The 22,596-nt window shown below is 35.9% G+C and overlaps 2 protein-coding genes across 8 annotated transcripts in view; one reads left to right on the top strand and one right to left on the bottom strand.

The window, feature by feature from the left end:
- Nucleotides 1-12,297, top strand: part of SNAPC3 (small nuclear RNA activating complex polypeptide 3) — a 37,871-nt gene extending 25,574 nt beyond the window's left edge. For both annotated transcript variants that reach the window (XM_023627382.2, XM_023627385.2), the window contains 4 exons: nucleotides 6,117-6,199; nucleotides 7,493-7,657; nucleotides 10,624-10,731; nucleotides 11,938-12,297. In XM_023627382.2, the coding sequence (XP_023483150.1) occupies nucleotides 6,117-6,199; nucleotides 7,493-7,657; nucleotides 10,624-10,731; nucleotides 11,938-12,085 (504 nt within the window). In that variant the 3' untranslated portion in view covers nucleotides 12,086-12,297. The remainder of the gene's footprint in view (nucleotides 1-6,116; nucleotides 6,200-7,492; nucleotides 7,658-10,623; nucleotides 10,732-11,937) is intronic.
- A 2,902-nt stretch (nucleotides 12,298-15,199) lies between these two features.
- The window catches only part of PSIP1 (PC4 and SFRS1 interacting protein 1), a 38,082-nt gene continuing 30,685 nt past the window's right edge, over nucleotides 15,200-22,596 (bottom strand). The window contains exons 11-16 of one of the 6 annotated variants that reach the window (XM_023627021.2): nucleotides 20,166-20,221; nucleotides 19,519-19,589; nucleotides 19,197-19,298; nucleotides 18,866-19,079; nucleotides 17,729-17,840; nucleotides 15,200-16,945 (exon numbers count right to left, since the gene is read on the bottom strand). In XM_023627021.2, the coding sequence (XP_023482789.1) occupies nucleotides 16,885-16,945; nucleotides 17,729-17,840; nucleotides 18,866-19,079; nucleotides 19,197-19,298; nucleotides 19,519-19,589; nucleotides 20,166-20,221 (616 nt within the window). In that variant the 3' untranslated portion in view covers nucleotides 15,200-16,884. 6 annotated transcript variants of the gene reach the window in all.

Consider the following 22,596-nt stretch of genomic DNA (forward strand, 5'->3'; position numbering starts at 1 on the left):
TACCTTTCCCGGTGCTCCCATCTTAGTAAATACGCCCATTCTGCACCTGCTTACTTAGGCTAAAACCTTGATGTCATCCTTGCCTCCTTTTCATCCCACGTTGAAGGCATCAGCAAGTGCTTTGGCTCTACTTTGAAAACATATTTAGGATCTGCCCATGTGTGTGATCCTTAACTGGTACCGGGCTGGTTAACCCACCATCATCTCTTGCCTGGACTCCAGCAGCAGCCTATTGACAGTCCTCCCTGCCCCCATCCACCCTCCTAGTTACCCACTGTGCCAGCCAGAAGGATGCTGTTCAAGTATCAGTCAGATCTCCAGAGGCTTCCTCTAATATCCAGGGTAAAGTACAGAGTCCTTATTGTGGTCTACAAACGGTCCATTATCTGGCCCTTTCTCCCTCCTAACTTCATATCCCAACACCTTCTCCCTCAGTTGTTGCCTTCAAACCACATTGCCCTTCTTGCTGTTTTTCATGTATACTAAGCAGGCTCCTGCTCGGAGCCTTTGTATCTTGTGTTCCCTTGCCCTAGAATGTTCAACACCCAGATATTCAGATGGCTCCTTCCTTTGTTTCTTCCTGGTCTCACATGTTGCCTCAACAGAGAGGTCTTTGCATACAGCATCCAGATTACAATTCTCTTCCCCTGTCAGGCTGTATTTTCCTTAGTAGCACTATCACTACTTGACATCCTGTATTGTCTGTCTTGCTTAACTTGAATATAAGCCCTACGAGTGTAGGGACTTTGTTTTGCTCAGTGATGTGTTTTTATTGCTATGCTGATGTGTGGCACAGAGGAAGCACCCAGTTATTTGCTGAATAAAGGAATGAACCACAGATACCTCAAGTTCAAGGTTTAAATTAATATGAAACTCGTTATTCTGCCATCTCCCTTTTTCTTCAGATGACACTCTCCCTTTTCATTCCTGTTTATTCTGCCTTAATAGCTCCAGATTCTGTTTTTTCCATTGTCATGTGCTTTACTTCAGCTTCTCAGCATCTTCTTCTGAAACTATTGTAGAGACTTCCTAACTGGTCTTCCTTCCTTTAGAGTGTCCTATTCATGCCACTCAAGATGTCTTCCAAAAACAAATCAAACACTAAGAGTGAACTCTGAGGTAAACTGTGTACTTTGGGTGAGTATGAGGTGTCAATGTAGGTTCATCCTTGGTAACAAATGTACCATTCTGGTGAGTGATGTTGGTAATGGGGGAGGCTGTGCATGTGTGGGGGCAGGGAAATCCCTGTACCTCCCTGTCAATTTCGTGGCAAACCTAAATCTGCTTTAAAAAAAATTAAGTCTTTAAAGAGCGATCAATCCTGTCATTCTCCAATCTAAGAATCTCAGTAGGTCTCCAGTGCCTGTAGTCGACTCCTTAGGCTGATTTATAAGACCTTTTGTAATGATGAATCCCAAGTTAACTTTCCATACTATTCACCCCCTACTTTTACACCTTAGGCTCCTGCCGTGATAAATTTGTTTCTCTTCCTCAAGCAGGCCATACTTTTTTTTATGCTTCTGAGTGTTTGAACATGGTAGGAAGCCCTTTCCCTCCCTCCATCTGGTGAGTTCATGTTCATATTTCCAAAGCCAGCTCAAAACTCATTACATGAAATTTTCCCTGACTCTCCTCTCCTCGTGACTGTGGCACCATTTCATTTGTCCACTTTGGAGCTTATAATAATATGCTGATACTATTTGATGTCTGTCTGCCCACAAGGCTGGCTGTGTTTCACTCTTTTTGGTGACTGTCACGGAGGCTAGCATCACTCACATAGATGTCACTTAAATAGTTTTTGAGTTATGTTGAAAATGGTTTTAAGATATTTGGGTTCTTTAGGTTTGCCATCCTAGTGCTCTTGGAGATAAAGATTAGATGAAAGAGAAATATGTGGAGTTTCAAGGCTGTATGCAGACCGGGAAATAAGAGATTTCTCTTTTCTTTTAAAGGAGAAGCAATGTTCTGCAAAGTTTCTCAACCCTGCAAAAAAAGTGTAACTATAAACTTTATAAAATCAGTTTAATAAGAACAGTCTGAGTTCATCCTCCTCGTTCCAACCGCGTCATCACTTGCTCAAGGCGGTTTGAGTCATATCTGGGAATCAGTCTTAGCTCCAGGAACCCTGGAGAGAGTTTTAAGCAGCTGGGTTAGTTTATTGTGTTTGTACATCAGTGATGATGCCTTCAGCAAAGCTTCCTAAGCAGGGGGCTGGATGACTCACAGTCAGACTTTAAAATATTTACCCATCTGCTGTTTTATTCTTTCTGTCTCTTTCATCTGTTAAACAATATCCTCTGATTATTGAGCACTTACCATGTGCTAGATGTACAATACGCTGTCTCTGGAAAGAATGATCACCATTTTACAGGTAAGAAGAAGATGGGGCGGAGCATTGTCTTGAGGTGCCTGTGTTCAATAAGCAGTGGCGGAAGCTGGATCCAGACGCTTGTCAGCTCACCTTCAAAGCCCCATGTGCTTTCTGTGCCGCGTTAGCATTATGTCTGGTTTTCGATGTTTTTCCCACCCTTGTTTACTGAGCGGAAACTTGAGCTGTGCTGTGATCAGTGACGAGCTTCTAGTACATGGACTTTGTGGAAACTTTGCCTGTTCATAGACTTGCTTTATTTGCTTCCTTGTTCTCCAGCTGTTTTAGAAAGGTGAACCCATATAAATAAGTGAAATTTTGCCGATGCTAACAGTTGTTTGGCCCGTGAAAGATTTTTATTTCGTTGATTGGTATTTTTATTTTATGATGTTTTTTTTTTTAAGTTTTGCCTTGCAAAATGTTAAACACACACACAAGAAAGAGAATAGTATAATGAGCCCTTATGTACACATTACCCATCTTCAACAGTTCTTAGCATTTTGCCAGAACTATTTCATCTCTTCACCTCATGCCATTGTCACATCTAACAAAATTGAAAATAAGTCCTTAAGTCAGAGTGCTTGCTTTGACAGGGAGATATTTGGCGTGTGTTCCACTGGTAGTCGTGGAACAAGGAGTAAGCTGCAGTTCTTGCCCTGGGGAAATGGGAATCTTTATTCCAGCCGATAAGCAAGACTTTTGAATAAAATACTTTCTTTGACTGATTTGGTACGTGAGAAGACTAGAATTGGGCCAGTATATTCAAGTCTCTCTTAAAAGCTTATGTCTAAAATGTAATGTTTTGCTAACATTTGTTTTTGGACTATAGTACTTCAAGAATGGAGTGCATTTTAAAATATACGTATAAAATCAGTGCCAGTATTTTCTGCTTAAGTTTTTTTTTTTTTTACATATTCCCTCATGTTTAAAATGTCTGATCTGTTGATCGTTTTTACCTTGCTCAGATTAATCTTTTTTTTTTTTTAAGATTTTATTTTTTCCTTTTTCTCCCCAAAGCCCCCGGGTACATAGTTGTGTATTTTTAGTCGTGGGTCCTTCTATTGTGGCACCGCCTTAGCATGGCTTGATGAGCGAGCAGTGCCATGTCTGCACCCAGGATTTGAACTGGTGAAACCCTCGGCCGCCGAAGCAGAGCGCGGGAACTTAACCACTTGGCCACGGGACCGGCCCCAGATTAATCTTTTTTTGTCAGTAATCTCTTAGGGTCTTTCTTAGAGAAGCTCTAAGAAAATCCTTTACACACATATTATTCTGTTACTTGATATAGGAAAAACAGTAACATAAACTAAATTGTAAAAATTTCTTTACCCGTGTTCTCCAGCACTTCTTTCCATTACCATTTTCCTCACAGCAGATCCTAGGACTGTTTCTGAAGTTCTAAAGTAGTTGATTTGAATGTTAGCAAGAGAATAAATGACCAATTGATGCCTAAAATTATAAATAACGACTTAGTTCAAATGATCATATTAGTTATCGAAAGTTACTTTGTTTATAATATGAAAATTGTAATAGTAGACTCTTATGTAACATTAACAACAGAAGTAACTTCTTAGACAAGTTTTTCCATATTGGATGGTGATTCCTCCCCCATACCCACCTTGGAACTTGGTCAGCTAAACTAGCTGACAGAATAGGGAAACTAGTTAGTGAGGATCTCTGGTTACCTTTAAAAATTAACTGGTCTATCCATTTGTATACTGAGATAAGAAGAGGTTATTAATGGATGATTTAGGATTTAGATGGAAAACATTCATGTTCTTTTAGTGTTCCCCTATGCCAAAGGCATTAAGATCCCCTAAATCACTCAAGATGACATTTTTTTTTTTTTTTTTAAAGATTTTATTTTTTCCTTTTTCTCCCCAAAGCCCCCCGGCACATAGTTGTGTATTCTTCGTTGTGGGTTCTTCTAGTTGTGGCATGTGGGACGCTGCCTCAGCGTGGTCTGATGAGCAGTGCCATGTCCGCGCCCAGGATTCGAACTAACGAAACACTGGGCCGCCTGCAGCGGAGCACGCGAACTTAACCACTCGGCCACGGGGCCAGCCCTGACATTTTTTTTTTTTATAAAGATTATTTTTCCTTTTTCTCCCCAAAGCCCCCCGGTACATAGTTGTATATTTTTAGTTGTGGGTCCTTCTAGACGCTGCCTCAGCATGGCTTGACAAGCGGTGCCATGTCCACACCTAGGATCTGAACCGCAAAACCGCGGGGCCGCCAAAGTGGAGCATGTGAGCTTAACCACTCGGCCACGGGGCCGGCCCCCAAGGTGAAGTTCTATAGAAGCATTTCGTAATGAAAAATATTTTATATACACCAAACTTTGTTTTTGATTCCAAAATAAGGCAATAGTTATTGTTTCAGAACCTTTATTTTGGACCCTAGCTCAGCTCACCTCTTTGGGGGTTTAGGAGCATATGCAGGCTTTGTGTTGAGTAGCCAGAGGTGGCTTTATAGTAGGTCACATCCTATTATCTGTACAACCGCCTGGAAAGACAGTAATGGCGTTACTCATGTTTTGCACGAGGAAGCAGGATCAGGGAGATTTAGTGAGCAGTCCAAGGAGAAACAGCACAGCCGGTCTTGTAAGGGTGTTTGATGCCAATGCTGGATATCTGTAACTGGGGGAATGAAGAAAATTAAGAAAAATAGAAGCTTCAGAGAAGTAGGAGAGGAATTAGGCTATTTTAGGGTAAAATTATCTTATTACCTGAAACTTACCTTTTTTTACAGTTCGTAAACTGCTTTTGATTCTCATCACAGTCCTGTAAGATAGCACGGCAGATATTACTCTCATTCTACAGGTGAGGAAACTGAGGTCTGAGGACTAGGTGTAGGTTAAGGAAAAGAACCCAGGTCTTCTGACCCTCACCCAAGGGTCTAATTCTACACATATGGGGAAAGACAAGTCTGACAGAGTGGTTCTCAACGCTGGGTGCACATTTGAGTCTCCTGGGGGTCCTGGGAAAACACTGGTGCCTGGGCCACATCCTCAGATTGTCGTTTAAGGGACCTGAGGTGAAACGTGGTCTTGGATGTTTGTGGATTCTGCCATGCAGTCAGGATTAAGAGACGCCCCTCTGATGGAAGGTCTGGTATATGAAGGTTAGGAAACCTGAGGGTTCAGACCAGTTGTGCAGTGACTGTGGTATTCTGGGCAAGACTGCTTAAGTGAGAGCAGAAATTCACATTCTGCCTAAGAGTTACTGAAAATATAAAGAGAGAATTTTGATAAAAGCACATTGAAATTAGTTTTTAAATGACAGAAAAACCTCTCTTCATGATCACTGCTGTTATGGGAAACATCAAAGACGTGACTTTGTTTAATTTTTTGTTCTATCCAAAATAACTCACTGCTGTGTATTCATATAATAAAATAATATTGAAGTTTATTTCATTTCTAATTGGATTCCTTTCATGAATCTCAGGAGATTATATAAATTTAAATCAAACCTAGTGATTAAAACAGCAATATGATAAAACTGAAAATAGCAGCAAGAATCATGTCTTGACAGCTTTATCTCTGGTAACTAACACAATCCTTGTCACATAGGAGGTTCCCATTAAATATTAAATTAATAAGCTGAGCCTATTCTGTGAGTTGCATAAAGTTATTGTTAAAACATAATTAGTATGGTTTTATGACATACAAATTTTGAATTAATACTTAGAGCAATTTCATAATTGTTAATTAGTGAACTTTCCCTTGATGCCATCTGTTTTCTTGTAGGACCTCTACAAGTCAGCCTTCTTCTATTTTGAAGGAACGTTTTACAATGATAGAAGATACCCCGAGTGCAGGGATTTGAGCAGGTAAGTTCCCAAGAGTCTCCTCCAAGTCTTTCCTGTTTCTAGTTCTCAAAATAATGCTATCTCCACAACTCCTATTAGTGGTCTCTTAAGGCTCTTTGCCAAGGAATTATTTTGTTAAGATTGCTTTGGGGTCAACCTTGAAAATATTTTCAAAGTTATTTCATCTGGTTGGCCTAGGTACTAATAATCAAAATTAATCAAAAAGTAATCGTAAATTAGTAATCAAGTAAATTAAAAGGTTAATCAAAAATTTTTACTCGAAAAAGAAAATTTTCCTACTAAAGGCATAAATAGACCATTTCAAGACCTTTGCCAGCTGTCCGGAATTATTTTTTAAATGTATTATCTACTATTTTAGGAATTACAGTAAATCTTGTATTGAGCCTTAGATACATCTAAAAAAAATTAAATTCCACTTCAACATTTTATTCATCTGTCTTCATATTTAGTTGATAGCAGTAAATTAATCTTTCACCATTTTTTCTACATGTCCAATGTAAACTATCGTTTGTCCTAGATGAGTGTATATATATGTAGGTATATATATATATATAGTTGGTTAAGTACCTACATGAAAAATCTATATCTAGTATTAGACTGTACTTTTATTGTGTCCTAGCAACTAGAGTATATATGCATATTTTTTGTTTATATAAATTCTCTTTCATTACAGCCTTTTGTATCTGTATTCTAATATAGCAGTTCTGAAACTTATTGGTCTCAGCACTCCTTTATACTGTAAATAGTAGACTCCAAAGAGCTTTTGTTTATGTGGGTTATAACTATCAATATTTTACCATATTAGAAATTGAACTAAAAAATATTTTAAATATTAACTAATGTAAATAATCCCAATACAGGTTAACAATTAACATTTTGTGAAAAATAACTTTTCCAAAATAAAATAACGAGAAGAGTGGCATCACTGTACATTTTCCATTTGATCTGAAGTGATAACACATCACGTAGCCTCCAGAAAACTGGTCATTTATGAGAGAATAAGAGCTTAAAAGGGCAAATGACATTTTAGGTTTATTGTAAGGATAATTTTAACCTCACGAACCCTTGTGGGGTCTCAGGAACCACACTTTGAGAACTGCTGCTGTATGAGTGAAGAAAAATTCAGAATTCCTAATTCCAACTTGTATCAACCACTTCAATTTTCATCTCACGATGGCAACTATCCAGTCAATCGAGGGAGCCAGGTTTTGTGCAGTGCTGCAGTCACACACCGTCTTCTGTCACAGTGAGCTTTCTGTGGGGCAATGATACTTCTTCACCTTCCCCCCTCAGAACCATCATTGAGTGGTCAGAGTCGCATGATAGAGGCTATGGAAAGTTTCAGACTGCAAGCATGGAAGATTTCACCTTCAATGACTTGTGTATTAAACTGGGTTTTCCTTACTTATACTGTCACCAGGGAGACTGTGAACATGTTGTTGTCATTACCGACATAAGGTAAGTGGCAGCACTCGGGACATTTTGTTCTTTGTTCTATTCTCTTCTTTATTTCACAGTATAAAAAGAACAGGTTTTTTTTTTTTAAATAAGAGGAATAAAAGTAATCATTGCTGCCGCTTGGCTCGGAAGCAGCAAAAGTCAGTATCTGCTTTCCATGCAATGACCAACTCTGCACCCATTTGCATCCTGTTGTTCATTGTTTGGAAAGTCTGTAATAAATTCTTTACTGTTTATTAGAAGGTTTTAGAAATCTGTAAATACTTTTAAAGGTATCTCCATTTGTATATTAGACGCTGTCAGTAAGGTAGTTGTCATCCACTTTGTATCTCCTGTAGGCCCTTTGCTTTACTAATTTAAAACTGTTTTTCTAGGTTCCTTGTCTTTTTGCCAAAATGTTAAAGGAGATAAAAAGAACTAAGGGAAGAGAAGAGTAATTCTAATTTTGGCAAATGTGAAGTCTTGATGCTTTGATAGAGGTTTGAAGTGGGAAGAACTAAAGTAGTCTAAAATGAGATTGGGGATTAATCACACATGTTGTATAGCTGCTATCTCTCTTCCTCATGAATAGGGCTATTCATTTCCTCACTCAGGCAATCTCAATTTATGGAGGACTAATATATAGGAATGAGCTCTGCTCTTTCCCTGGTTTGATTCTTCTGAGAGGCCATTTTAAAGGTTTTTTGTGGAGCAATGATATACCCATGCTGTTATTATCCCACTAATAGGAACTGCTTTTAGAAAGTCCCTGCTTTTACTTTTCTTGCATCTTAGTGACCACTCTCCAAAAATTTACCTCCTGTGCACTCATTCTCAGGAAGCTACCAGAGGAAGTACTTCACATGAAGACTAAACCTTAAAAAAGAAAAACATGGAATGCAAAGCTGAATAGATAAGACATAAAAGGAACTCAATGATAGGAAAGAGAAGTCCCAGAATGATGGTTGGATAGCAGACCTAGAGAACAGCTTAGTCCGGAGATTGGAGCAGGACGGGGGACCCAGGAAGGATTTCTAGAACTGCTAGACCTCCCCTTGGTGCATAACCCACGTGGAGAGTACGTTTCCCGTTCTCTCAGAGAACAGGGAACTGAATTAGTGACAGGTACACTGAAACCTAAGCAAATGTAAACGTGAGAGAATTAGTAGCTGGAAAACATAGTGTTACACAGTAAGAGGAACCCACAGTCAATTGTGTAGCTTAGGTGGAAGTAGTATTAACTCATCATAATTTAAACATTAAATTCTATTCAACCAAAGTTACAATAGTTCTGTAGAGGGGTGCTGAGGAGCTAAATTAAAAAGAAACAGTTAAGAATGGAAAACAGTTGCCCTAGTGGAAGAATTGCTGAAGCAAGAGTCACGAGAGCACATACACCTCATGGATTTATATGACTTAATTATGTACGTTTCTTTCTTCAATAATGTGTTCTTTAAATGTTATATAAGCTGTTCTGTCTGCTTTTCCACTCACTGAAGGAGAATGTGCCTCAGAATAAGCATAAAATGGAAGACAGTCCACTTTTCTCTGATGATCTTAGTTTCCTTCCATTTCTTAGAGTGCAGGCATATTGCTGTCCAGTGTCATTCCTTAAACTCAAGGTAACTTGGAAAAACAATTTACACCTATTAAGCATTTGCAGTAGGATTTTCCTAAGTTGTTTTTTGAACCTAATTTAGAATACAAGTCATTGTTTTTTCTTTTGCTGAAGAATTTTAGTCCTGAGCTCACAGCAAACTTCTGTTGCTAATCTTCCTCTTCTTTTGCTTGAGGAAAATTAGCCCTGAGCTAACATCTCTGCCAGTCTTTCCTCTATTTTATATGTGGATCGCTGCCACAGCATGGCTGACAAGTGGTCTAGGCCTCTGTGAGGGATCTGAACCCGTGAACCCAGGCTGCCTAAGCAGAGTGCGCCAAACTAAACCACTATACCACAGGGCCAGCCCCAGAAAAGTCACTTTTATCTTACAGGTGGATTTTTTAATTCAGTGCCATTCCACAGTTTAATAGTTGACAAACTTAAAAGTTTAATAATCATTTTCTGGTGAAGTTGATATATTGCTGCTCTTTCTTACCAAAAAGAAAAATCAAGTTTTAGAACTGTCAGAGGCCTTTAGAATATTCTTATCAGCCCCTTCATTTTTCAGAAAAGAATCTGAGCATGGTTAAGGGATTTACCCAAACCCACTCAGCTTATTAGTGGCATAGTGGAGATTGACTTCCACTTAGAATTTTTTAATTCTGACACCTAAAACTAAAGTCCTACCAATTCACATTATACCAGGTGCCAGATTTGGATTCTAATAAGGGGGACAGTAAGCAACAAGAGCCATGTAGTAACACATAACCAGTTAATCTAGGTAAAATAGCTAGATAAAATAGTTAAATGAAACAGTTGCTCAAACTATGTTCCATAAAAAAAGGGGGCTGGCCCAGTGGTGTAGTGGTGTAGTGGTTAAGTTCATGTGTTCTGCTTGGGCAGCCTGGGGTTTGCAGGTTTGGATCCTGGGCGTGGACCGACACACTGCTCATCAAGCCATGCTGTGGTGGCATCCCACATAAAAATAGAGGAAGACTAGCAACAGATGTTAGCTCAGGGCCAATCCTTCTCACCAAAAAAAAGGTACGAAGTATCGAGCAAAGATTCTTTTGATGGAATACATTTAAGAAAAGCTGCATACAGTATCTCCCTCTTAGAGTTACAGTGCACACTATCATAAAGAGATTTGAGAAGTTCCACAAGAAAGAAAACATTGTTTAATCCAAAATGCTCTTTTGGAGATAGTGTTTTGTGGAAGACTATTTGGTCAAACCCAGTGTAACAAGTCAGTTTGTTCGTGTATCTTTGTAAGCAAAAATTTGAAAAATAGACCTGCTGTGTTCTTAATGTTGAGGTACAGATATATTTCTATACAGATCACAAAAATTGTACTTAGTATCTTCATTTATTTTCTCATGTACAAAAGGCTTGTGCATCGTGATGACTGCTTGGATAGGACACTTTATCCCCTTCTTATCAAAAAGCATTGGCTATGGACCAGAAAATGTTTTGTTTGTAAAATGTACACAGCCAGGTAAGTGATACCTATTTTTTGAGAAGTATTGGTTTTCATTTGTCAAGTACTTTTCCTTTTTGGTATTTCAGTTCTTTTCTATTCTGAATCTGAGGACTTATGCTTTGGGGTATAAATAATACAAAAGTGCTTTATCTAGTAGGGAAGTGCTGCAGGTCACTTTAGTAGGTTACACCCACGTTGTAAACAATAAGGAAATGAATTCCCACGTACAGTGGAAGTCTGGTGTAGGGCAGACTCTAGTTTGGTTGATACAATGCTCAGTGTCATCAGGGAGCCATGTTCTTTCTGCCTCTTGTCTGTAGTTTACAAAGTCAGCTTTTCTTCCATGAAAACCTAACAGCATTTCATATATGAGATCAAAGTATGGTTTTATAAAATTTTTGCTGTACATGATTCTGCATGTTTAGATTATTTCTTAACTGTGGATCAGAATCATAAAACCATTCAGAGGAAAAGGGAAGAATTTAGTATCATCAATTTGTTTTGGGCTCCTCGCTTACAATATGCTTTTCTAAATGATTAATAAGAAAACATAATTAATAAATTATTTATCAGATCAAAATGGAAATCAGGAAATGTTAAAGCATTCCATGAGATGTAGAATTGAGGTAGACCAAAACATAGCATTTTCATCTTACTATGACCAGTAACATCTCAGGCCAAAAAAAAAAGCAAGCCTCAGTTGAATAATGTTGCCCATATTCCCATTTGTATACACTCTAACATTTTTTTAGGTAAAACAGCTGGAGTTTCACATTAACCAGTAATAATTTACCAGTTAGAAAGATAAATTAAGCAAAAGTTTATCAGGCCTGTAGCATCTAATTTATTTTGGTTTTTCAAGATGGCCTATTAGAAGAAAATGATGTTCATATTAAAAGTTACTTGGAGTACAGGTATGTCATGGCAAAAGTATATGATGCTTTCAAATACATATCTATTATTATTCTCTACTTACCTTTAAAAAGTCTTTCAGAGAAACAGCTTTCTGCAGTGTTTCTGTTAATTGCCCTTTTGCCTTATGCAGTTTTGGTAGTGATATGTCTATATATATATAGAAACTCATATAAAGGATTATTGTAATGTATTAAGATAGAATGATAAGGCAATAGTGGGAATGTTATGTATACATATTACTACAGATCATAACTTACAGCATGAGAAAGTTGATTGTAATGCTATACCTTTTTTTTTTAACTACAGATGGGTGACAAACAATGACAGTTTTGCACCTGAGGACCCATGTTTCTTTTGTGATGTTTGCTTCCGAATGCTCCACTATGATTCAGAAGGCAACAAACTGGGGGAATTCCTCGCCTATCCTTATGTTGATCCTGGAACCTTTAACTAATAACAAGTGTACCCTTGTGAAATAACTACGCTTGGATGGTGACTTTATTTCCAAGAAATGCCACTACGGAGCAGGATCCACTTGAAACAATCAGCTAAAGTTACCACCGCCCCCCAACCCCCAAAGTTCAAATCACAGATTGTCTTACAAAGTAACTTGATTGCATTTAGATGTTTAGAAATAAATTAAATTACTTTAGTATTTATTCCAAAGTACAGTTTTCAGTTAGTGCTTTTTGCCCATTTTTAAGTGAGTTGTTTATCTTATTGAGTTGTAGGAGTGTTTTATATATTCTGAATATAAATACTTTGTCAGATACATGTATTCTGATTTTCTCCCAGTCTGTGGCTTGCCTATTCATTCTGTATCCAGAGTACGTTTTGCTCATCTATCATTAGCAAAATTCAATGAATAATACATCAAGTGGTGGCAGTTTTGAAAATTCTTTGAAGAATGTGAGAGCTACACCTTGTACCATTGAGGCTTCCAAGGTAAAGATGCTTCAAATATCTGTAATGAAAATAAGGGAGAAGTTAAGAATAAAAGTTTATTTTAAAAATACAGTATTAAGAATAGCTATTGTGTAATTTAATCTCACAGTGGGCTCTTTTGTAATCAAGTTAGGTTTTGTTTGGGTAGAATATAGACCACTGAACATTTTAATGAAACACTTCATGAATAATGAATATAAAAAGATCTTGAGTATATACTCATACCTTCATAGAAGTAACATTTAAATTGAAGCTTCACTTCTTGACAAGAACTTCTTGTGAATCACAAATGCTGAGTTTAAAATGTATGTTAATTTAACATTTTTATGATTTAGAAAAAATCACAGATTTTATGTAGTATGACCACTGAGACATACTAAGTCCTGGGAATTGCTAGCTCTGGCTCACGTTCTTGAGCAGTAATACCCAGTATTCTTTTTGCAAAAAGAAAACACAGGAGTTCCTCTGGCACAGCTCTTCCATTCTTCCGGCCCCCTTACTATGAAAATCCTAGTTATTCTCTTCTATCATTCTGGTCCAAGGAACAACTTTGATACATTCCAAAGCCTAAATCATCAGAAAAAATTGTAGCTATCTATATTGAAATGTTTTTCTGGAAAAGTTTTTCGGTGGAAACTTTCTGTTTAAGACTTTTAGAAATGTTATAAAATAGTTCATTTTAAATGTGTAATATTTATATTTCACTTTCTCTCTTCTAGGTTGTCTTAAATGTGACTGAACTCCACATTCCCTGGATGACTAAGAACATTTACCATATAAATCAAAAACTGATGAAGACTGTCTAAGCCTGTCTGTCTGAAACATTGACAGTGAAATGTTTTATGGACTTAAATGCCACATAGCCGATTAAGTCACCTGTTGTGTAGAGGACAAGCGCCTGTTTCCGGTATGTCTAGCGGTGTTCTCAGTCACTGATTAAGTCAGTACACTGGCTTATGTTACTGCGTCAATTTTTACTTTCATGTTTCCAGTTATGCTCAATTTAACAGATTGAAAATTCTGCTGGAAAACCATAGATTTATGCAATTTCCAAAAGTTCCACAGGTAAAAATGCATTTTTGCTTCCTTTATTTTTACACTGCATTCCTCATAGGTCTTGCATTAATTAGTATGCAAGGGTCTGTGCACTTTTATTCATTCTCATCATTTCATATTCTCAAAATGGCAAATCCCAGGAAGTGAACTGTCATAATGGAAGCATTAATCCACATGTGGTGCCAATCAATTCCTAAAAGGAAGATTGTCAGTTAAAACATTAACTGCTGTTGAAATTCTTGTTGTATCATTTATTGAGAATGTTATCCTGCTGGTTCTTAAGGTTAACTTTTTAACTGAAGTTACAAAGGCTCAGATACCTTTGTCTTATCGTTTCCTGGTGAAATGTAGAAAGGAAAAGCTAACTAGGTTACTCCTAGAATTTGCCACTGTATCAGTTATACAGGTCTCCCACCAAGTTCAAGTCAAAAGAAGCTCCTGAATTTGAAATAGGCATAAAAGATGTCTTGAATCAGGGATTTTATACCTGCGAAATTCAGTATTAAACACAACATGACTGAGTACATCTACAAAGAAAAAAGCAAATATGAAACTGTCATGAATTTTCAACATCCTCTGTAGTTTGAACCGAATTAGATTTTGATAAAATAGTGGATGGTCATGCATGAAATCACTACTTAGGTATTTATTTCCTTAAACATCTTTTTCAGGCTTCAGTATGCTTAAAGGATAATTTGACCTTTGTTCCATTTATCATTACATAGCACAAATATAAACACATTTCTACCTATAAAGAAGCTTCATTTCTTAAGGTGTAATGATGGGTTTGCTATTTCCAATAGATCATCCGTTCTCTAGCCAATGGGACAAAATAAGTTGTTAGCGGAGCCTTCGCTTTTGTATAGGACTAGATGGCAGACTTCATCTTGACCTGACATCTTGAGCCAGGTAAGTGTGTGTGGGTACACTACAATCAGTTAACAGCAAAAACTGGGTAAAATCAATCATCCTACTAAAACACAGGATATAACAGCAACTGTAAGGCTTTTCAAGCTATTTACACATACAAAATCCCGTTCAGGTTCTGTAATTGATATATTACATCTGAAATTTCTCCTAGGCAGCCGAGAAAACCTTCCAACAGTTGATTCTGCTGGGTCATGCATAATTTACTTCTTTAAATGTTATCCAGTGGTTAAAAAGCACCAAGAAATAGGTGTTGTTTATACATACCAAAAAGAGTTGTTTTTTTGTTTTGTTTTTTTGTCTTTTTTGCTAGCTTCTCATTTAAATTATCCCCTAGTGACTTGTTCAGCTGTGGAGTTTTGACCAAATACACAAATTGAGCCAATGCTCCTGAAAGTGGTAGTTATCTGTGAATCAACTTGCAACAAAGAGAAACATTTCTTAAAATGAAGATTCAGATAAAAGAGAAGGCAAGTGTGTTTTAACACTACATAAATAACTGGTTAGAGCAAGGTCAGCCCACACAAGCAAACAGATTATCCAGAAAGCTGCTATGTATCTCTCTAGAATTTGAATTTGCTGTGGTTTCTTGGTAAAACTATCTAGATCTGTTGGGTCACAGAAAAAAAGGGAGGAGGAATGAAAAATAACATTTCCTTTATTTTTATCATTTTGAGCTTACGTTTTAATTACCCTGTCTCCCCAAACAACACAATCTCTATGCCAAGTTAACCAAGAAATTACTCCCTTAGAAGCAAATCCAGAATTCCAACACACTTTTTGTAAAGAAGTAATTTACTAGTAGAGTTTGATAGAAAAATTCTTTAATCAAAACAAGTTTACATGTTGACACCTATGGTTTAACTAGAATAAATCTGTCCAAATTTAAATTGTATTAAGGACCAAACAGATATAATGTAATAGCAAGAGTTCCCTCGAAACAGTGGGTCCTAGTTCCATTGTAAGACCTCTCGAAAGCAAAACACCAATTATTAAAATAATTAAAACTTTCCATCTATAGATGAAAACAATTATCCGAGAGGTCAAAACATAAATGCATGTCACATGCAAACACTGGTATAAGCCTTTTCCCCATATTCATAATTTCAAAACATGAAAAGTCTTTCAGCTACTGAAAACCACCAACTGACCTAATATCCAAAATCTCTTAGAAATTCTGCGTGTTAAGTTTTCCGTAGATTTGTGTTACCCTCAGTTCGCCCTGATTAGTCCATATATGAATATACAGACCATCACAGCACTCCTTTACTTCGTCTGCTGCCTCGGAACAACGAATGATTCCCCTTTTTGCAAGCCTGTCACATGTATGATATAGAAATAAAAATTCCTTATGTTTCCTTATATAGTATTTACTTTTATTTACTGCATAAGCATCATGGCTGGTTTGTTCCCAATTAAAAAAATACTACTTACTGACTTCCTTAATGAGTGACTTTAAAAAATTCAGCAACTTGAGACATTCCTTGAAAAATAAACTTTTATCATTTAGTTTTCAGTTTCAGCTACTGGTGCCTATAAGGGCTCTTAGATGGTTGACCCCTAAAGCCAGATCCATTCCTATATATACCCAGTCTGCTCTCTGCAGGTAAGTCATGTGACTCGAATTCCCAGCCACAAAACTAAATTACCTTCGAAAGTTCACGTGAGTTTTGTACCCCGTAGATTGTCAGTTCCATGTCAGTTGGATAATCTAGTTGTCATACAAAAAGGCATACAGACCACACATTGTTACAAAGCAGCAGGAGAATATAGCACAATGTAGACTGTGAGATTAAAATTAACTTTTTGATAAAAGAACGGAGTGAGTACTTGTATAGAAGTAACATTTTATCTACCATAAAAATGCATAACTTCTACAAAACCCACAAACAGTGAAAAGACAGTCTGGTAAATCCAAGATTTGTAAAAACTATGCACAAAACCCACAGTATTTGGGAAAAAGAGGAAAGGTTTTTATACAAGTAGCAGTTTTAAAAATGTAACTTCTACTATCAATTACACATTAACATACACACACTAATTGAAAATATGCTACAACCAATGTCTGGAAAAGCAGTTTAACATTTCCTAAATGGATTTTCCCTCACATTTACTGTATAATGTAGCCGTTAATACTGCACAAGTACAATTAGCAATAATGTTTAATTACTTTTAAACAAAGATAAAGGGATTTTCTCCCTCAAAACAAGTTTTAAACATCAAAACCTATGCTTATAAAAATTTTAAACTTTCAGCAGTCTAAATATTTCAAATGAAAACCATTACAAACTTCTCAAATGTTCTTTATATTCCAGGTATGTCAAACTAGTTATCTAGCGTAGACTCCTTCAGAGATATCTCAGTCTCTCTCTCCTCACTGGATGGCCTACAGAAAAGGGGGACAGAAAGGTGTGACAACTGGGATTAGGGCTTTTTTCCTCAGGAGAAAAAAAAGACATTAAATGCATTGTTTTTTAAATCACCAAAAGATTAAAAAAAAACAAAATCTTGACTTTTTGTGTTCAAAATTTTGTTTTACCCTGTTGTGTCTTCTTCCCAAAGTAATATGCAGATCAAGCAAAATAACTCAGGGAAGCATCATGGCCCAGGCCCTTTCCATCATTTCTAGCTTTAAAATGAATTGTCTTTTACATGAAAGTGTTTTATCAGTGATACCAACATATTACAAACTTCAGTAGAAAGAAGGGATGATATACACACACGCAAGATTTCCTGCATTTCGGAATTAGGGATGCTTGATTCCAAGTTCTTAAACAGAACAAACCAAGACTTGGGTAACTATAGTTCCCTATCTAGTTATTTTAGAGTGGGTACTATAATACAAAAGAGGCTGTGATTCTAGATCTGATTTTTGTATTATCGTGTCACAATTCAAGAAAGTATGAACATGAGTCATTATTAAAGGTGTATCAGTGAAAGGAGTACGAGGAAGAATAGTTCTTTTTTAAAACTGGATTCCTACCTAGCTCTCTTCCCTTGACTACGGTGGCAAATTAGTTATAAATTTTGCCCTTTTGATTTTTATCTTTCTTCCTGAATTCAGGGAGTGATCAAAATACAACCCCCTTTACAAACAACCTTGGAACAAGAATATGACTTAAAAATTAAACAAAAGCACACATTACCACCCATTAAAACATGTCCTCACTTTTTCTTACTGCTGGCCTCATGGCTGTCTTTGCTGTCTTCATTGCTATCTCCATTATGTTGTGGTTGATTACTGTCTTGAGCATCAGATCCTCCATTTAGAGTCTTTGAACCTTTAGAAGGATCCGGCGGAAAAACTGTTAGATCTTCTAAAACTTTAAGATGGTCTCTCAAGATCCAAAATCAAAAATAAAACATGGCCCTGAAGTTTCTAATACTTAATGTATTTTATTTGAAATTACACTGTAATCCTTGTGATAGGTGAGGCACAATAAGAAGCAAGGTTACTACATATATCTGGGTACAAGAAGTAGAGTATTAATCTGATTATTCCATGTTACCATTATCAGGAAGACTATGGGTGGCACAACTCTTTAGAGCATTACGATTTATTCTAGTTCTTAGAAAAAACAACTGTGAATCACAGTAAAATTTTGTATTTATCAATATTGGTATTTTAGAACAAAGTGTCAAAAGCAGTATTTCCTAATTAACATGATTTTGTGCCCTATTACTAATTAAACTATGAGGACTTCCCTGTATATCTTACTTCATTAACAAATCTCTAAGGAGATTCCCTATTAAATGAGTAAAAAATTCCAACTCCTTTGGAATGCTGGTTTCTAGATTAAGCAGCTGTTGCTAAGACATTTAATAACAGGAATTAGAGGCTGGATAATGGTACTGTGGTTTTAAGAGTGTGTCAGAGATACATCCTAAAATATTTATGGTTGAAATGGCGTACCTAGAACTTGCTTCAAAATAATCCTCAGGGGTATCAGAGAGAAACTTGACGGGGGTATGAAAAACCAATGATCATCTATCGATAATTGCTGAAGGTGGGTGATGGGGACATGGGAAGTTCATTTCTACTTGTGTGTAGGTTAGAAATTTTTCCTAATTTAAATGAAAAGAGGATTAACAACCACTACTAGTAGTAGTATTTAACTACAACTAATTTAAACTTGATGAGAACTTAAACTGGATTAAAAAGCAGAAGCTAAGGTTGAGCACTTTACTACATTCTGCTAAATGCTTTGATTTTTTACGTCATTTAATGTAGATAAGGTATTAAGCAGATTGTACATCAAAGCCATTTTTAAAAAGCAGTCCCTGTGAAGGATTTATTCCCACTTACCTGTTTGTTCCTTTTCTAGTTTTTTGTTTGGCCCTTTCTTCCCTGGATCTTTGGTTTTATTTGCTTCCTCATGCTGTCTTTGTTCGGCAAGAGATTTATTCAGCACTTGTGTGATCACAGAATCTCCTTCACCAACCAAAAACATGTTCTTAAACTTGTTATACAACATTGTAGACTTTTCCATGATAACCTGACTAACTTTGAATCGCCGTATCTGAGAAAACAAAATACACATTCATAATTGTTTTCCTGATTTTTTTAAAGTTACTTTTTAATGAAGTGGTGATAATAAGGAAATTTTAAAATTTCTGCATAACTCCAGATCACTTACTTTTTTCAGTGTTGTAATCATCTCTGTGTGTTTCTGAGCTTGCTGCATTGTGACCTGAAGTGAAGCGAGTTCATCCAAGGCCTCAATACATCTGTTCACATCCTTCATGACAAAACAGTGATTTCATAACTGTTAATCACCACAACCTATATAATCTATTTCTAAAGTTTATTTTTAAAATCTCAAACAAGGCAGTTAAAAATAACCAGTAACAGACCCTGTTACCTTAAATTTACACATACTTACAAAAATCTTGTGAGAAAATAAAATATGAAGCTATAAAAGCAGCACTGTATTTTTAAATGAGGTATTAAACACTTACGAGGTTATCAATTTTGAGTGAATTTTTTATTTCAGCATGTATCCTTTGAAGTCGAGAATCCATTGATGTTTCTATAAATTAAAATGTGAAACACAGTAAATAGTTTTTCCAAACCCAATATTTCTGTATCATCTAAGCAAAATATAATGGAAAGGTTTGGTGAATTTTAAAAAATGTTCTTAGTAGTCTGCCTACGTCACGAAGAAGTTATCTGGCATTTTTACTATTTGGTTTAGGAAAGTCACATTCATCATATAAGCAAAAAGAAGTCTAGCTGCATATGTTTCTAAAATAAGCAGTCTGCAACCTTAAACACCTGCTTCACCTTACAAGTTTGACCAAAAATAGAAAATCTATCTGAAACCATCTGTCAAAAATGGGAAAACATGTAGCTTTTGGCAATGTTGCAAAAATTTGACTTCATCAGATAATGAGCATTAACACGACTCCTTAGCATCTTCACCTGATTACAGTTAAAATTCAATGCAATGTATATAGAATCCATTAGGGTTTGAAAAAGTCTATTTGTAGGATTTAAGAACATAAGATGACTGATTTCAAAACTTATACATGAAAAATTAAGTGTCTATAACTTCCTTTCTATGTTTAACATAATTTTATACATTTTAGAAAATGAAACAACTAACCTCGCTTCTTCTCCACTTTCTTTACTTCTGGCTTCTTTCCTTCATCTTTATTCTGCCTATCAAATGTTAACACAAATATTTCAAAATATTGGAACTCTGTGATGGATTACCAAATGCCCACAATCCCTTAAGTAAAAGTTAAAATTTAAGTCAGTAGCCTAGATCACAAAAATTGACTGATTTTTAGAATGCTGCAATGCCACAACATTAGTATTAACTACTGTAAGTATAAAACTCAAAACATGTAAAAATTAACATGCTAAAATAAATACTCTAACAATATAATTTTTCAGTAGCATCACAAAATAATTTTAACAGTCGTCATGGTGAAGTTTTTTCCCAGCAACAGTGTGTTGTTAAAAGACCAATCTCGTGGTCAATGGTCAAACAGGTCATAGTGGGAAAAGAATGCCTTTGTTTCATAATTCTACATCACAATTATTTTTAAGAGTAGCAGTTCAAAATAGACTGATTTAATTGTTCCCACATCTCCAAAGGATAGATAATTGAGAGGTGTGAAGTCAGTTTCAAGGTTAAATAGTTTATATTAAAATAGTTTCTTTGCCAATATATCAAACTTAAATGACATTCACTAACATTTACATGTTTCACAAATAAAATTACCATTTTACTGTAAATCACAAAAATAACCATTTAAAAATGAATTCTTAATCATTTCTAGTACCTTGGCTTGGAGTTCGGGCCCTATTATAAACCAATTCAAATAGACAAGAACAAAAAAAATATCTAAAAATCAGTTTGTTTTTTTTTTAAAAAACTTTATTTTAAAATTTTGGTTACAGTTTCATTTTTGTTTTCTTAACAAGTCTACTGTTTAATCTCTCAGGATTAAAAAAAAACAATTATTAAGATTCTAAAGAATTAAACAACAAAGGAATGTCAAGGGAAGGGCACAGCTGCCCCATTCTCTAGGGTAGAATAGCTATTCCAGTTTAACACCTAGCTTAAACAAAATGAAGTTTTATATTTTCTAAATGAAATAATGTACAACCACCATCTTCATCTGACCTTATTATAACTTCCAAACACAAAGCTTCATTTTAAGCTTGGTAAAAAAAACTTAACAGGAATGATGGCCGACCTTAGTATGTAGTGTGTACCTTACAGGAAGTTTTTTTTTTTTAACAATCATAACACAGTAATAATGCCATTAATGAAGTCCTCAATTTAGAATCTGGAACATTCTTCCATCAAGGGGGGGGAGGGGGAAATTCAGTCCAATGAGTCTGTCTCAAGATCTTCATCTCTTGTTTGCTCCACTTGTATTCTCTTTTCAGTAACTGGATTAATGCTTTGAGCCCAAAATGAGATATATTTTTTATTACTGTAGATTACATGTTGTTTGGCTGGGAATACAATACAATAAACTTTATTTTGCATAATGCATTTCACACAAGCTGCATCTGAAATGCTTTACAGAGCAAAACTGTCCAAGTACAAAGTTTTGTAATAACAGGAGAAGGAAAGAAAACACAAATATTAGAATTTGAGAAAGTTACATTCGGAGGACATTCAAAAGAAACTGAAACACATAAAGATAACTTTGAGATACTGAAGAAGGGTTGGGCTAGATTAGTAAATCAACAACTAATTTTATATCTTAATTTGGGAGCATAATAAAGTTAAAAGCAACACACAGTCCAACTTTTCAGTGAAAGGATAGAAGAGGGCAGGTAACAAAATAATTTCAATATTTACAGAAATGATCAAAATCTAACAATTAGAGGGAGTAACATTTCTGACTGTTAGATCAATTTTTAAATTACTCCCTCAAGCAGCTCAAACTGCTTATATATCCTCCAAACAACTAAGAAAGCAGATAGTCAAATGCTATACTTGTAAATAAAGAAAAAGTACAAAATTATTTAAGAATACTTTAAAGAGTTTCACTGCTTATCATTAGGTTTGTCTTAGTAACCTAGAACATGTTTCTAAAATCACCACCTCACGAAAACAAAATAAACAAATTTTAGTCAGAAAAATGCAAGGCGCTTCACAAAGAAACGCTTGTCAGAGAAAGAACCCCGAAGGGACAGTCTAAAGATAACTAGGAAAACAAACATAACAACACATGAAGCGTAATCATCATTGCCATTGCTGTTTTCCTTCTAATACACTTATTTTATAGAGTAAATTAAAGGGGAAAGAAATTCCCCTATGCTAAGTATATGTTGTCTCCAAGTATCAAAACTTAAAAGAGAAATCAGCTTGGAACTTGATTTACATGGCACACATCTAATGCAAACCCTGTCAGCCTTTTAGATTTACTTTTACTGGCTTCTTGGATTTCCAACTGTGCTCTTCTTATTTTTGGCTGGTCTTTTGGGGGAGGCCTGATGGTGGTATGAAAATTAAGGATATTTCTTTCTCCACCAATATATTATCACCACTCTCTGTATTTAACACTATA

The sequence above is a fragment of the Equus caballus genome, chromosome 23, assembly GCF_041296265.1.
Source record: "Equus caballus isolate H_3958 breed thoroughbred chromosome 23, TB-T2T, whole genome shotgun sequence".
NCBI classification, from domain to species: domain Eukaryota; kingdom Metazoa; phylum Chordata; class Mammalia; order Perissodactyla; family Equidae; genus Equus; species Equus caballus.